This window comes from Saccoglossus kowalevskii, chromosome 14, assembly GCF_978046115.1.
Source record: "Saccoglossus kowalevskii chromosome 14, keSacKowa6.1, whole genome shotgun sequence".
Classification (NCBI taxonomy): Eukaryota; Metazoa; Hemichordata; class Enteropneusta; family Harrimaniidae; genus Saccoglossus; species Saccoglossus kowalevskii.
Window position 1 is genome coordinate 37,167,677 of NC_140654.1, and position 15,366 is coordinate 37,183,042.

Sequence of the window (15,366 nt, forward strand, 5' to 3'; positions counted from 1 at the left end):
TGATGCATGGATAGCAGTCTTAGCAGTGGTGATGATGAAGACAGCCAGACGATGGGTATCGTCAACTCGTCTTGGTCTTGGGGGGCCAAAAATAAACCATGACATTGGAATGTTGTTGTCGATATCTAATAGTTGTCCGATGATCTGATTGACCGAATAGTGGAGTGGCGCAATTCTACCGCATTCAAGGAAAATATGGATAAGGTCATCGACTTCGTCACAAAAAGGGCATTGATTGGTGACCTTGATGTGTGACCTTAGTAAAAAAACCTCCGATAGGGTATGCGCCGTATAAGATGCGCCATTGTAGATCACCGTCTTTTTTATTAACAGGTGAAATATAACAATTTTCAAAATTAGGATTTATGTCGCGAGAAAAACCTAACAAATCATGCCAGACAGAGTATGTACGATTGGGCAAGGAAACATTTTGTAAGGAAATTGGGAATCTATAAAGTGAACAATTTTCGATTTTATAAAAAGGGTAGCTTAAAATAGTATCATTCTCGTCATCTCTGTATACGATGTTGAAGGAATATATCTGGTACGGTTTTCAGGTGATCCTGTGTCGCGGACGGTTGTAACTAATTGTTTCCAGTCAGCAGGTATTGCTCTCATAATTAAGTCTAAGGCTATTGCCAGCACTCGTTTAGAATAAATGGACACACGATTGTGAATTGTGTTAATGTCGAGCCATTTCCCATTATCCAGTAGGTGGCCGATAGTAGTAATACCACTGCTCATAAAATGGCGCATTTTCAAAGGCTCTCCTTGCAGTTGGTGGAGTAGCAAAGGGTTGTAAAAAAGAGGTTCATTCGCAACACTATGATAGTCTGAGGGTCCGCCAATTCTCTCCCATGGGAGGGATGACCAAATACATAGCAGTTCACGGTAGAAAGTAAGAACGTTGCTGTAATCAGAAATTTTGGTGGCAAATATTTGTTTGTCATAATTTAGGTTCTGTATTTGTTGTAGAAAAAAGTTGGCGAAGGCAAATGACGGGTGTTCAGAGTCAGAGTACAAATACCGTTGCAGAAACTGTAAGCGGAAAGTGTCGAGACGAGTTTTCAAGTCAACTATGCCTTGACCACCATCTTTTACTGGTAAGAAGATAGTACCTTTTTTAACCCAGTGACGTCCATGCCATAAAAAGTTAATAAGCAGATCTTGTATTTTTTGTACCAGGGCTCTCGGAGGACTCAAGCAGCAAAATCTGTGTAGTAGTTTTGCCACAATTATGTGATTAATGATTAGAGTGCGCCCTCTATATGACATATGAGGACAGTATTTGGTGTACCGTTCAACAACAAATGTTAATGTAAATGATGAAGAGGTGGTACTAACCCACCCCTTTACTCCCCCTATTTTACCAGGAGAGTCATGTGACCCATTTGACACGACAAAGCATACTATCCCTGTGGGTCTGTGTGATGACAGGGATGATGCGGAGTCTGTTGTGTCTGACTGTTCTGAAATATGGACCTTATCTTCAGAAGCCATGGAGCTCTCTGTCTCGAGCGAGAAAGTAAAACTGCTTTCCTGCGAAACTTTAAACATTTTCTTGGTTGAATCTTTCAATTCAAGAAAAATCATTGATGTGGTCACTCGTTTTTATCCCGATCTAAGGTTGCTAGCACGCTCGGTCAATGAGGTGCGTAAAACCCCGGACCTACCAAGCAACTAAAAAGTGCGCATTCAACGGGTTGCTACTAAAATAATAAAACATATCAGAAAAATGAAAGACCCTACTTTCGTGGTCGAAAAGCACGACACCTTAAAAGAAGGAATTTTAAAGAAAAAACGTGGTATTCAACCATCACCAGCTACCGACGTCACAAATATAAAATAGTTATTTTATTGCAATACAGTTTAATTTAATTGCTCATCATGTATAATAAAATTTACACTCCATATTTTACTGTTTTAACTTTTTATATTATGCTAATCATGAGCTTCTCTGCTGTTACATGGAATGTACGCGGGTGTCGCGATTCACTGAAGCGATACCAGCTCTTTGAATTCCTTAAATTAAATCATTCCAGCGACTTTTATTTTCTTCAGGAAACTTGCACTGTTCAAGCTGATGAAGCCCAATGACAAATTGTATGGCATTCCTCCATTTTATTTTCCCATGGTAACTCACAATCTGCTGGTGTGGCTATTTTAGTCAATAAAAATACCAATAAAAACATCAAGGAGTTGAATGTTGCTAGTGTTTTTCCGGGGCGTTTGCTTCACGTACATCTGGAGATACACAGGTCGCCCGTTCACCTGCTAAATGTTTATGCACCCACCCCGTTGATGTTTTTATTGGTATTTTTATTGACCCATGTATAGTCTCGCATGTTTGAGTTAAAATAGCGCCATGGTAAAATAGGGGGAGTAAAGGGGTGGGTTAGTACCACCTCTTCATCATTTACATTAACATTTGTTGTTTTGTTATCAGTTGACATTGTATTATTTGTATCGGTTTTGCTCGTACCAGGAGCGTGTGTTATCAAGTTTTCATTTTCATTAATGTCATTATCGTTTATAACCTTGTCACTCATTTCATTTTCTTCGTTTTTGTCGTTATTGTCACCATTATCATTTAATGTGTCACCATTATCGTGATCCACATTTTCGGGTAGATTTTCAGTTTCCATAGTTTCATTATTGTCAACAGTTTTATCAAGGGAGGGGCTATTTTCATCAACAACAGTGTGATCAATAGGTAGAGGTTCAGGGTCGGGGTGTGTATCATTATTTTGCACGGAATACCCACAAACAGGGTCACCCGAAATTGACTGTTGGGTTGTTGTACAGTTTCGCATAATATGCCCCTTTTTAAAGCACTTGTGGCACACGATCTCATCAGTAGACAAGTAAATTCTATATTGTCTCTCCTCAAATGTGACATTAATAACACCGTCAAGTTTATTACCATCACATAGCATATAAACTTGGCGGTGAAAAGATTTAACATGTTTCAACTCGGGTTGTTTACACCCGAGTGGAATTAAACGCAGACTACTCACGACAAGGCTATACCGTGACAATTCAGTTTCGAGAACATGATTGGGTATGAAGGGTGGTACACCCGAAAGAATCACTTTAGTGGCGGGTTTTACGAGTGGTTGTACATGAATGAAGCAGTCTCCCACTGAGAGACCAGTAGGCAAACAGTTTCAACAGCGTTGATCGAATCCAGAAAAATTATGACACTTCCGTTTGCACGAGAGGCAGCAATAATACAAGCAGGTTTGAGTATAGAGGAAACACTTTTAACATAGGTTTCAATTGAAATCCCATCAATCGACTCACATTTGAGACCGTGTTTACGTGTCAACCCTGCAAAATAGTTGACACGTGTACCCGCCGTGGAGGCCGTCATCTTGGAAAGGCCCCACGACGAGCGAACTGAATGTGAAAAACAAAATCAAACTAAAACACGGTAGACTTATACCGTAAAATCAAAATAAATAAGCGTACGTATGTAGTAAGTATTAACAAAAAAGATAGTACAAAAATAGTAGTAACTTACTAACTGTTTGAGGCAAAAAAACGTGTTTTTTGAGGAGCACTTGCAACGCGTGGCAGACATGCGCAGATAGATAGCTAGATAGATAGATGTTTATTCTAAACAAACAAAAAAAGTAATTCTTAACAACACACAAAATATATATAAACAAAAATATACTAATGGAATAGGGGTCGAAAATAGTTGCGGTTAGCAACTAATCGAGTCCAGCCCCTGTGCTATGAATCACAGATTACAAGAAATTAACTGGGTGTTATGTTCACTTTAACTTAAATAGAAAATACAAATAGTGGTGAGACAGTCAAAACAACCTGCAAAGAATGCAATTTAATGAAATATTATTTTTTTATACATTTTTAAGTTGGAAATTATGTGCAACTAGCTTGTAGGCATTTTTTGTATTCCTTTTTAAAAGTAATTCTACATTGTATATTTCTAATACGAGTTGGAATGCTATTCCATAGTTTTACTCCTGCATACTTAATGGTGAACTCTCCTGCTTTATGTTTAATTTGGGGGATTTTAAGATCATTTCTTTGATTTTGTCTGGTACTATGTGAATGACAAATTGGGGCGTAGTAATCTCGGAATATGTATGGTAACCTGTTATTATTAAATAACATCATAGACAAATATGGCTAGTTGTAATTTGTGTTGTTTGAATATATCCAAAATTCCTAGTATTCTAAATAATGGTGTTGAGGGTGCATGTCTATCACAAAAAGTAATTATTCTAATAATTTTCTTTTGAATGAGAAGAATCTCATTTAAATAAGTGGAATCTCAGAGATAAACGGTTTTGAAGGTCTTGTCTCAATCGTCGACAAATCTCCAACAATTTTAGGGAGAGATTTATTCACTCATTGAACAAGACATTACATTGCTAGCTGCGGCTAGGGATTTCCCTTTTTTATCACAATTTCTCCTAGCTTTTAATTGCTTGCTTTCAGCTTTGCACCTCGCCTCGCTTTGCAACTACGTTTCTGGGGTCCCATTGATCGCACAGACCCCTCTAGGCAGACCCTGAGTCTCTGACACAGCCGAGGCACGAATGGCAACACATATGCAGGTCCTAAACAGGCATTTGCTTAAAGCAGGATGAGCATGTCTTACGTCTCGACTGCTGTGTCGGGACATTCTTTGGCTTTTTTGCGATTTAGGCATTATGCAGTCTGGAAAAAAGAACACAATGAGATCGGAAAAAAACGAGAAAATTCACCGCGCCAAAATTCAGAATCCGGTGAATGTAAACTGAGCCGGCAATTCAACTAAAACAGGTAAAAAAGGGGCCCCTAATAATGGAAAGCCTTTACTGTAATGGAGTCGATCACGAACACTAGAGTCCTAGATAATCTCAGTCATAAAACTGTAACCTGCACTCTTGTCCTGCGTAGCAGCGGAGCTGAAAAATATCTGCACCCGTTGGTCCCTCATGCGCGTGAGCGCCTTGAGGGTGAACCCTCATTAGAGACCAATTTTCTACAGGGAATGCTACCCTAGGGTGTTCTTTGTGGACCCGGGTATATTACCTAATTGTTTCCGTTCGGGGCTGTATTCTGTAGTTAAGCCTAACGAGTAATAAATGGAATTTATTATTTCCACAGACTTTCTGGTAAGTTATGTAGTAAACAATACAATACAATAAAGATCTACTCAATAACATACATAATGTTTAGCCTTGCTAATTGAAAATCAAGCTAATAACATACTGTAAACTGTAAAATTTGACAGATAAGCCCAAGATTTGATGAGTAAGCCCTAAATTTGACAGGTAAGCCCAAGATTTGACAGATAAGCCCAAGATTTGATGAGTAAGCCCAAGATTTGACAGGTAAGCCCAAAATTTGATGGGTAAGCCCAAGATTTGATGAGTAAGCCCTAAATTTGACAGGTAAGCCCTAAATTTGACAGGTAAGCCCAAGATTTGACAGATAAGCCCAAGATTTGATGAGTAAGCCCAAGATTTGACAGGTAAGCCCAAGATTTGATGAGTAAGCCCAAGATTTGACAGGTAAGCCCAAAATTTGATGGGTAAGCCCAAAACTTGATGAGTAAGCCCAAGATTTGACAGGTAAGCCCAAAATTTGATGGGTAAGCCCAAGATTTGACAGATAAGCCCAAGATTTGATGAGTAAGTCAACGATTCGACAGGTAAGCCCAAAATTTGATGGGTAAGCCTAAAACTTGATGAGTAAGCCCAAGATTTGACAGGTAAGCCCAAAATTTGATGGGTAAGCCCAAAACTTGATGAGTAAGCCCAAGGTTTGACAGGTAAGCCCAAGATTTGATGAGTAAGCCCAAGATTTGATGAGTAAGCCCAAAATTTGATGAGTAAGACCAAGATTTGACAGGTAAGCCCAAAATTTGATGTGTAAGCCCAAAACTTGATGAGTAAGCCCAAGGTTTGACAGGTAAGCCCAAGATTTGATGAGTAAGCCCAAAATTTGATGAGTAAGACCAAGATTTGACAGGTAAGCCCAAAATTTGATGGGTAAGCCCAAAACTTGATGAGTAAGCCCAAGGTTTGACAGGTAAGCCCAAGATTTGATGAGTAAGCCCAAGATTTGATGGGTAAGCGCAAGATTTGATGAGTAAGCCCAAGATTTGATGAGTAAGCCCAAGATTTGATGAGTAAGCCCAAGATTTGATGAGTAAGCCGAAGATTGATGTAAATCTCAAAGTGAACATATTGCTTTCAACCACAAACCACTTGCTTAGTTAATTCTGACCATACATTCACACAGCTCATCGATCTAAAAATATTTAAAATGGTTTGAATTGAATCCAGGGTGTTGTTGTTTATATAAAATATACCAGATATTTGTCAATACACTGTACTGAGAGGAACATTATGTACTTCATATAAGTAATGTGAGAACAAGGAAATAGTAACTGTTGAGAACAAAGAAACTAGTAAACAAATACCGTTAAAATCCTAATATGAACCGCGGTTTATAATATAATGTATCAATTCAAAAATTGAAGTCAAAAGCTCAAGTTTGGGGTGCGGTTTTTATTAGGTACATATTGCAAACACATGCACAAAACAAACAATACACCGTACAATCTCTTGAATGGGCGTCAGAGAAGAGTGAAAGGCCTTACTTTGGTTCTAAAATAGGTATCACGAAATGTTGAAAAATTACAGTCAATCAAATAATCTTCACATGATCAAAAAAATTACTCAGTACATTCAATGTAATATGCATTTATTTAACGGGAAGTATATCCTAACAGAAGTTTCAAATAAAAACAAAAACGAATGCATTGCTTAGTAGATCACTGTACGGTAGCGCAATCCGGCCATGCTGCGGTTCACAAGTGGATAACTTACTTGTTTTCGAAGTGTTGAAATTGGTGATTATTACTCAGTAGTGATTATAATAACGCATGAAAAATGAATTCGTTGAATTGTTAAAAGTAAAATTCAACTTAGTTTCATCGTATGTGAATGATTTCGGTCACATGTAAACGTTTGATGCGATACGATGTTCGCCATGTTTGTTGAATCCAGACAAGACTGTTTATTGACCGGATAGGTCAAGTTGCTAATTAACCAATCAAAATGCCGGATGGTGCCAACGTGTTCTAATTACCATAGCTCATTTAAATATAACAGTTCAGCAACCTCATGGTGAACACAATACGGAAGAGGTTTACCGATGATGTAGTGCGATTGTTTGGCTTCGATTTCCATGGGAAAACGAATTGTGTTTTTTTTTAAATCAAGAAATTAGTTGTTTTCGAAAGATAAACTGAGCATTGACAAAGAATTTAACACTTTTACGGTGATTACAGCTCATTGTCGAAAACTTCCGAAACACGGATGTATTCATGTAAAGTATTGACAAAGGTTGCTGCCACTACCAGAACAAAAGCAGTTGCACTGCTGGTCTGACATCTTATTACCGCTGAACAATAAATAGGTGTAAATATTTAGGCACTTTGTTAGAACAAATGAAGAGGATTGGAAACAATGCCGTTACGGTCTTGTTGAATTGGGGGTGCGGTCAGTAATAGGTACTTTTCATGTTTTCAATTTTTGTTAAGAATTCTTTAACCCGAAAGCCAGAATTGGGGATGCGGTTACTATTACGTATGCAGTTTATATCAGGATTTTAACGGTACTGCTTGAAACTAAGAAAGTGAAATAAAAGCTGAACAAAAAACATCCACTATCGAAACCTAGCGAACTATAGCAATGAGTCAAAAAATAGTATTACTGAAATAAGTTGATATTATCACTATACTTCAGTTAATTTAAGTACTGCTATTTGATACTGTATGTTGATTAATACATTCAATTATGGTTTATTTATGAATAAAATAATGATTCAGCTGTCAAGTTAATGTATAGATTATATATTCTTACGTATATTCCTGGACAATATCCCTCATAATGGACGCTACATCAGGTCTATGTTGAGGTGATAATGACCAGCACTTTCGTATAAGAGCGTACATCCACATAGGACAAGACGGTGGTCGTCCAGGAAACTTGCGCTGTTTTATACTTTCTAGGACCTGAGACACAGAAATGTTAACACGCAATAAGAAATAAATTTTTAACTCATACCCTCACTGACATGAAAGTACTAAGGCTACAAATGTTGTTACAAATGACAAGAGTTAATATTATAATCATAGAAACAAGTACAACCTATATGAGTTGTATTTAAACCATTTAACAGTTCCAGATAATTTTTTTTAGATTGAATTTGTAGATATTTTTGATAGTAGAGAATTTGAATATACCTTACTGTGTGTGACTGTACAGTAGGGTATCAATCTAAGCATTGGTGTCTCTTTGGCCGCATCATAATGTAGATATAGTTGCCATAGTACACATCCTAAACTGTAGACATCACTGGCTTTGGAGTACGCACCATAAGAAATCACTTCAGGTGCAGACCTAATATTAAAACCACATGATTTAAATCAGACTAAAAAAAAGATTGTTTCTTGTTCTGAGATACTGATATACAAAATGTAGCACAGATATTTATCATGCACAGAATTTTATTAATCTTTAGTACTGAAAATGACCACCATTTGGCCATCTTTAAATGGATCATGAAGTGAATGAGTTGTCATGTATCAACAGACTAGTACTGCTTAGTTTTTGGTTCAGTGGACTACTCACACAGTACCCTGGGTCAACAGATGGCCCCTAGTTCAACAGATTACTCATACTCCCTAGTTCAACAGACTACTCATATTCCCTAGTTCAACAGACTACTCATACTCCCTAGTTCGACAGCTAGACTACTCATACTCCCCAGTTCAACAGACTACCCATAATTACCTAGTTTAACAGACTACTCATACTCCCTACTTCAACAGAATACTCATACTTCCTAGTTCAACAGACTACTCATACTCCCTAGTTCAACAGACTACTCATACTCCCTAGTTCAACAGACTACTCATACTTCCTAGTTCAACAGACTACTCATACTCCCTAGTTCAACAGACTACTCATACTCCCTAGTTCGACAGCTAGACTACTCATACTCCCTAGTTCAACAGACTACTCATACTCCCTAGTTCAACAGACTACTCATACTCCCTAGTTCAACAGACTACTCATACTCCCTAGTTCAACAGACTACTCATACTCCCTAGTTCGACAGCTAGACTACTCATACTCCCTAGTTCAACAGACTACTCATACTCCCTAGTTCAACAGACTACTCATACTCCCTAGTTCAACAGACTACTCATACTCCCTAGTTCGACAGCTAGACTACTCATACTCCCTAGTTCAACAGACTACCTATACTCCCTAGTTCAACAGAATACCCATAATCCCTAGTTCAACAGACTACTCATATTCCCTACTTCAACAGACTACTCATACTCCCTACTTCAACAGACTACTCATACTTCCGAGTTCAACAGACTACTCATACTCCCTAGTTCAACAGACTACTCATACTTCCTAGTTCAACAGACTACTCATACTCCCTACTTCAACAGACTACTCATACTCCCTAGTTCAACAGACTACTCATACTCCCTAGTTCAACAGACTACTCATACTCCCTAGTTCAACAGACTACTCATACTCCCTAGTTCAACAGACTACTCATACTCCCTAGTTCAACAGACTACTCATATTCCCTACTTCAACAGACTACTCATACTCCCTACTTCAACAGACTACTCATACTTCCGAGTTCAACAGACTACTCATACTCCCTAGTTCAACAGACTACTCATACTTCCTAGTTCAACAGACTACTCATACTCCCTACTTCAACAGACTACTCATACTCCCTAGTTCAACAGACTACTCATACTCCCTAGTTCAACAGACTACTTATACTCCCTAGTTCAACAGACTACTCATACTCCCTAGTTCAACAGACTACTCATACTCCCGAGTTCAACAGAATACCCATAATCCCTAGTTCAACAGACTACTCATACTCCCTAGTTCAACAGACTACTCATACTCCCTAGTTCAACAGAATACCCATAATCCCTAGTTCAACAGACTACTCATACTCCCTAGTTCAACAGACTACTCATACTCCCTAGTTCGACAGCTACACTCCTCATACTCCCTAGTTCAACAGACTACTCATACTCCCTAGTTCAACAGACTGCTCATACTCCCTAGTTCAACAGACTACTCATACTCCCTAGTTCAACAGACTACTCATACTCCCTGATTCAACAGACTACTCATACTCCCTAGTTCGACAGCTACACTCCTCATACTCCCTAGTTCAACAGACTACTCATACTCCCTAGTTCAACAGACTGCTCATACTCCCTAGTTCAACAGACTACTCATACTCCCTACTTCAACAGACTACTCATACTCCCTACTTCAACAGACTACTCATACTCCCTAGTTCAACATACTACTCATACTCCCTCGTTCAACAGACCACTCATACTCCCTAGTTCAACAGACTACTCATACTCCCTAGTTCAACAGACTACTCATACTCCCTAGTTCAACAGACTACTCATACTCCCTAGTTCAACAGAATACCCATAATCCCTAGTTCAACAGACTACTCATATTCCCTACTTCAACAGACTACTCATACTCCCTACTTCAACAGACTACTCATACTTCCTAGTTCAACAGACTACTCATACTCCCTAGTTCAACAGACTACTCATACTCCCTAGTTCAACAGACTACACTAGTGTACTCATACTTCCTATTTCAACAGACTACTCATACTCCCTAGTTCAACAGACTACTCATACTTCCTCGTTCAACATACTACTCATACTCCCTAGTTCAACAGACTACTTATACTCCCTAGTTCAACAGACTACTCATACTCCCTAGTTCAACATACTATTCGTACTCCCTAGTTCAACAGACTACTCATACTCCCTAGTTCAACAGACTACTCATACTCCCGAGTTCAACAGAATACCCATAATCCCTAGTTCAACAGACTACTCATACTCCCTACTTCAACAGACTACTCATACTCCCTAGTTCAACAGAATATCCATAATCCCTAGTTCAACAGACTACTCATACTCCCTAGTTCAACAGACTACTCATACTCCCTAGTTCAACAGACTACTCATACTCCCTAGTTCAACAGACTACTCATACTTCCTAGTTCAATAGCTAGACTACTCATACTCCCTAGTTTAACAGACTACTCATTCTCCCTAGTTCAACAGCTTGACTACTCATTCTCCCTAGTTCAACAGCTAGACTACTCATACTCCCTAGTTCAATAGCTAGAATACTCATACTCCCTAGTTCAACAGCTAGACTACTCATACTCCCTAGTTCAACAGACTACTCATACTCCCTGATCACAAAATTAACTCACACTAATAACTACTCACCAATGTAGGGAATCTTGTTCCATTTGACAGAAATGTGTCATACATCCTACTGGTATTTGTTTGATACGGCATAATCTACCAATCTTAACCTACAAATAAAAAGTGATTAGTTCTGTCATTGTTGTTCATGTGGCAACAAAAATCTAACCAATTGGTCCTTGTTTCCAGAGTGCAATTACCCATCTTGAATAACCAGAACTTTTATTTTATCACATCACATCCTCATAAGTGACATAAAGTTTGACTACATGGTGACTTTCACATGGTTAAAAAGTAGCAGTAATGATACCTGAATAGCGCCCTCTTGAGTTGAGCCGACATAGACATGCTGCAGTCTCAGATCACGGTGGATGAAGTCATTCTCATGTAATTCATATAATCCACTACTGATCTGCATGGCAAAGTGTTTCATCTGATCCACACTTGTACACCGTTTTGATAATAGATATGTTCCCAAGTCACCTTCACAAAGATATTCTGTTAGCTGTCAGAGGAAAAAAACATGAAAACATAGCATAACAATTAAAACCTTGTCCATAATGTAACAAGATATTAAACATTGGATTAGTCAAAATATTAGTTGAGACGCAAATTAATGAAAATATAAAGCAATATAAAATTAATCATGTATTTAATATTATATTAACTTTATTAACCTGACCATCCTTATTGCAAGTATATTACGAAATTACAATAACTATGCAAATAATATTTGGCTTTAAAAAATAATGAGCACAATTTTGGTGAGAAAATTAGGACCAAATATATAATTTTTTGTATGGCACATGAAAAGACAATGTATCAGTTCCCCTATAATATAACATAAATAAAACATTACATGACATAGCCCATGTACAAAATCAAGTCAAGTTATGCATTCACCTTGATACTACAACAGATCCAGAAATAAAATAGAAATTAGACAGTGAAGTAAAATAGAGAAAATGCTTTTTTTATTTTTTTTGTATTGTGCCCCAGTACATATACCACCACAAAATGCCTGTAGAATGTACCATTATAATTTGTACTAATTTTAAACAAAATTGCACCATGTATTTCTATATATAAAAGAAAACTTACAGTCTATGAATCACATCTTGAATACATAATGATATGTATAAAACATGTATACATTCGGTTATTTAAAGTTATTATTAACATGTGACCCCAAAGAACATATATAACAGGAGAAAATCTGAAAAGTTAGAAATTATCATGTGAATTTTAACCCAAATGCAATCTGATCTTTACACTGTCTCATATATATATTGAGTTTCATTGAAATCTATTGAGTGGTTCTTAAGACATTAATGGAAAAACTAAAAAATTGGGTAATTAGTATGAAATTACATATTAGCTTGTAATATATTCATACCCCTCATTCACAATTTTTTAATCAGACACAGGAAATATTTTATGCTGATGAATGAAATAACCAAGTTACCTAAATCAAACAATTGTTAAAGACAACAATTCTGTCAGACGACCCCGCCCATACCTCACTTTCCCTTACCATTCATTACAAAGCAAAATGGCTGCCATTCAGCCAACATGAATCAGATTGTTAAACAAGTCATTGTCAATGACACTTCCCCATTCCGTTTATATTTGAGTGACATATACATTCAAAGCAGATCATGACCAAAATCTCAGACCACTTTCAGTGGTCTGATTCGAAATGCACCTGCATATGTACAACACATTGTATGATGTGTGTGAAGTGTGGTCTTGATCGGTTCAGGCATGCCTGAGATATGGATGCTGAACTGTATTCAGTTAAAACCCGATTTGGAAAACAAAACGTGATTCAAGATACCATAATGTACAATGTATGCATGAAGTGTGAACTAAATTCACCCATGGTGAATATGTGCAATTTTGACGAATTTTTGGCCTTAAAAGGACTGGCCCAAATGCACAGGCATAAGTATGATATAATGTATGATGTGTATGTGAAGTTTGAACTTGATCTGTCCAGGCATGTCCGAGATATGGATCGAAAACTAAATTCTTTAAAACAAAATGGCCACCAGTCGGCCATTTTGAACTTGATCTGAAGAAAAATTGGTGTGCATCAAGCTTGTATTATGTTTAATATATGCACTAAATCTGAACAAAATCCATTCGTGCATGACTGAGATCCGGTTCTGGTATTGTGAAAATACGTGATTTTGATGCATTTTCGGCCTTTAAATGGCCATCATTCAGCTATTTTTAAGCGGATCATGAAACAAATGCACATGATGTACCATGTGTGTGTGAAGTTTGAACTTGATCAATCCAGACATGTCTCGGACACGGATCCAGAACTGAATTCTTTAAAACAAAATGGCCGCCAGTCGGCCATTTCAAACCCGATCCAAAAAAAAAAAAATGAACTGCATCATTATGTTTAATGTATGTACCAAATTTGAACAAAATCTGTCCATGCATAACTGAGATCCAGGTCCGGAATGGTGAAAATGTGCGATTTCAATGCATTTTCGGCCTTAAAGCGGTTGCCATTTGGCTATCGTTAATGAGATCATGAAACAAATGCACATACATATTTGTGACATGATGTACCTTGTGTGTGTGAAGTTTGAACTCGATCAATCCAGGCATGTCTCAGATACGGATCCAGAACTGAATTTTTTTTAAAAAAAATGGCCGCTAGTCGGCCATTTCAAACCCGATCCAAAAAAAATCAAAGAAAGCTTAGAAAGAACTCCCGTGTGCTGAAGGAATAGGGATCATGATGTAATATTCGGGAATATTTGAAAATGATAAACAAATTATGAATAATCTATTAAATAAGGAGCCACCAGTAGTGATCTACACACATAGACATCATATACCTATAATAAGCCTACTTAAAAATATGCATAAAAAGTTTACACAAAATTGAAACATTAAAAAGAAAACTGAAATAATTCATAAAACATTGGGGGGAAATGAAATGCAACGAAAATAGTGAACAAATAAATGCCCAAAATAAACTTATAGAGCATTTAAAAATATTTTAGAAATTTAGTTAACACGGAAAACGTAAAGTAGCAAGAACAACTATGTAAATTTCTGACAAACAATCACAATCTAAATATCTAAAATTCAAACCACTATCTTAATATCAATATATATATGTGTGTCAATAAATATTATATTTATTTATTTTCAGTTACGTATATAAATAAAGAAGGCATCACAATCTTTAGAGTCCCTTTGATTGGTTTGTATATCCCGAAAATCGACATGGTAAAATTACAACCATCGTACAGCTCAGTACCATAACAAATAATAATTTACGACAGACTTCTCGGTACATAAAATTCAAAGTAATCAACAACGCGTCTTATATTTGTTACTGCGTATAAATTGACACTATCTGGGGCACGTCGCTGTAACAAGTGGTATTCAGATACCGTAGTTTTATATATTTAACCTTTGACATGATTATGTTAATGTTGTACGCATGCGTAGTATTGTGTTGTTCTTGAACAGCATGGCCGACACTCAGTAAAGTGTAGTTGTTTACCGACGCAGCAAAGACACTGTTCACGTTGTACTCGCTTCCGTTTTTGTCCAAGATCTATCTAAAATAAGCGATCTTGGAACATGGTGTCAGAAGTGGCGGACTGGAAAAGAACTGAAAATTAAAAGACAGAGAAAGAAACAGCTTGCAGTTCGCCGTCCGTTCGATAATAATGTGCGTGATTACGGCATGGTAACAGAAAACTGTGAGTAAACGAGCCTCATACAGAACAGTGCCGATTGCACATAGCATCGTTGTGATTAAATTTGGGACATTTGGAAGCTATATATCTTTGTGAACATTGCACGGAAAGCACAGAAATCACCTGTTACACGTGTATGTGGCGAGCTACAGTAGCTCACAACAGCAATCATTGTGCAAGAAAATACAGTGTCCCAGAAGTACAATAATAATTCACAGAAAGTTGCATTCCAGCAATTTTGAAGTAATTCTTGATACAGTTGAAAGTATTAATGCATTATGGAGCACCTTAGAGCAC

The 15,366-nt window shown here is 37.3% G+C and overlaps 1 protein-coding gene across 2 annotated transcripts in view; it reads right to left on the reverse strand.

Moving 5' to 3' along the window:
* Window positions 1-15,366, reverse strand: part of LOC102810194 (uncharacterized) — a 148,714-nt gene that overhangs the window by 49,296 nt on the left and 84,052 nt on the right. For both annotated transcript variants that reach the window (XM_085508192.1, XM_085508191.1), the window contains 4 exons: window positions 11,646-11,840; window positions 11,357-11,445; window positions 8,276-8,432; window positions 7,893-8,044 (listed from right to left, as the gene is read on the reverse strand). In XM_085508192.1, coding sequence (XP_085364318.1) covers window positions 7,893-8,044; window positions 8,276-8,432; window positions 11,357-11,445; window positions 11,646-11,840 — 593 coding nt within the window. The remainder of the gene's footprint in view (window positions 1-7,892; window positions 8,045-8,275; window positions 8,433-11,356; window positions 11,446-11,645; window positions 11,841-15,366) is intronic.